The following is a 1,989-nucleotide window of genomic DNA, read 5'->3' on the forward strand; positions in this document are numbered from 1 at the left end:
TCCTTCCCCTCCTCCCCCCTTCTCTCTACCCTTCCCCTCCTCCTCCTCCGCTCGTTCCTCCCCCTCCTCACCCTCGCCAGCAGCTCGATCCCTTCCTCCACACTGATCCGGCACTCAGACGGCAGGAGATACCTGAAGCCTGCGGTCAACAGTAGGAGACGACCAAAAGCCGTGGGGAGGACTGTAAGGAACAGAGAGGGGAGGAAGGGAGAGGCAGGAACGAGAATGCGAGAGGGAGAAGGGACGAGGGAGAAAGGAAGAGAGAAGAAGAGAGGTGAGGGGAGGTGAGGGGAGGGGGGTGGAGGGAGGGAGAGGGAGGAAGGAGAAGGGGAGAGGGAGGGACCTGGCTTGCTTGACGATGTGGGAAAATCTAGCCAGAAGCTCTTCGGGCATGACTGAGCTGAGAATCAGGACGACAACAAGTAAGAGGATGAGGGGATGAAAGTGTTGGAGGTTGGCAAAGGAGGATAAGCTGGAGAAGGAGGACGGAGAAAGAGAGCAAGGGAGGAGGAGGACGGGGGGGGGGAGAAGACCAGGCGTGTTATTGCAGAGACACTCCACAGCATCTTGGAACGAGGGGAACGAGGGACCTGCTGCTGCTGGATCAGGAGGGAGAAGGTAGAGATTCCTGATACACAAGTAGAAGAGAGGAGAAGAAGGAGGGTAGAAGAGTTCTTGTGGTGAGCGAGGGGGCAGGAGAGGAGGAGAGCGGATTAAGAATGGGAGGAGGAAGTGGTGGAGGAAGTGAGGCGAGGAGGAGAATGGATCGGGGAGGGACCTCGGAGGAGGAAGCGGGAAAGGAAGGGGAGGAGGAAGAGAGGGAGGGAGGAAGGGGGGAAAGAGAGGGAGGGATGGGGGGGAGGAAGTGGTGGAGGGAGAACTTGGGATTTCACAGTCTCTTCACAGACCTTCATCGCCCTCGCTCGTATCGCTCAGTGAGACTCTTCCAGCCTGACAAGACCGGTCAGAGGAGGAAGCAGAGAGTCTCAACCCGACCTCCAGCGATCGCAGGACGAGCAGGCGCAGCATGAGCCGGAGGGTGCGGGACTCCTCGATCTGAGAGACGTGAGGAGGTAGCGGGGAGGTAGAGGGCAGGCATCTCACCTTGAAGTCTGATGATTGGAACAGCTGTTTGAACGATGAACACTCTGACGAGAATGTCACGACAAGTCCTCGTGCTCATCTGCGGCCGTTCACCATAGCGATGCAGTAGCACGTCGACGTTGGCGTCGGTGGAGCAGTCCGGGCAGAACTTGATCTTGGAGCTGAACGACGAGCATGTCATGCATGAGCTCGAGCTGTCATTCAACTCACCACCCGCTACAACAATCTCCTCCAGCTGGCCGGCAGCACGACGAGCAATGGCTCTCCAGAAACGCGTCCGACAGGCTCTTTGCCACCGCCGGGCATATCAGGATGCAGAGGCCAGACGCAAGCCTCTGAGATGCCACGAGGAACCTTCCTCTTCCCTCCTCCTCCTCCATGGCGTAGAAGGAGGGTTCATCCTCCTCCACGGCTCCTCCCATCCCTTAGGGCAACAGCTGGTCCAGGAAGGCGAGGGAAGACTGTCCCCACCACCCGCGTCAGCCACGGCGTCTCGTAAGGAGCGGACTGACCTGCAGGTAGTCGTGGCAGACGGGGAGGAGGTGGGAGGAGGTGAAGTCAAAGATCAGGTAGGCCAGGGGCTGCGGACCGAGTCAGCTCCGGGCGTCATGGCGGGGGGTAGCCAGACCACAAGGAAGGGAAGACCCAGGAAGAGGGGAAAGATCCAGATGAGGCTGTTGTCGTTGTCGATCCTTCGAGCTACCTTGTTCCTACTCGCTGCGATAGCGGCGGCAGGCATGCAGGACTGTACCTGGCAACGTCATCATTGCTCGTACTCTCTCCTTCCTGCTCTCCCTTCTCATTCCCCTTTCGTTCCTCTCCACACTCCCTATCTCCTCCTCACTAGTTCTTTCCTCCACTCCCTCTCCCTCTCCCTCTCCCTCT

General features: G+C 58.9%; 1 protein-coding gene across 1 annotated transcript in view; it reads right to left on the bottom strand.

Moving 5' to 3' along the window:
- GUITHDRAFT_148045 (hypothetical protein) overlaps positions 1 to 1,989 on the bottom strand; it is a gene marked incomplete at both ends in the record, with an annotated part of 4,933 nt that overhangs the window by 775 nt on the left and 2,169 nt on the right. The window contains 9 exons of the mRNA XM_005820169.1: positions 72 to 139; positions 344 to 395; positions 591 to 628; positions 909 to 951; positions 992 to 1,056; positions 1,105 to 1,265; positions 1,315 to 1,439; positions 1,617 to 1,685; positions 1,808 to 1,855. Coding sequence (XP_005820226.1) covers positions 72 to 139; positions 344 to 395; positions 591 to 628; positions 909 to 951; positions 992 to 1,056; positions 1,105 to 1,265; positions 1,315 to 1,439; positions 1,617 to 1,685; positions 1,808 to 1,855 — 669 coding nt within the window. The remainder of the gene's footprint in view (positions 1 to 71; positions 140 to 343; positions 396 to 590; positions 629 to 908; positions 952 to 991; positions 1,057 to 1,104; positions 1,266 to 1,314; positions 1,440 to 1,616; positions 1,686 to 1,807; positions 1,856 to 1,989) is intronic.

The sequence above is a fragment of the Guillardia theta genome, assembly GCF_000315625.1.
Source record: "Guillardia theta CCMP2712 unplaced genomic scaffold GUITHscaffold_187, whole genome shotgun sequence".
NCBI classification, from domain to species: Eukaryota; class Cryptophyceae; order Pyrenomonadales; family Geminigeraceae; genus Guillardia; species Guillardia theta.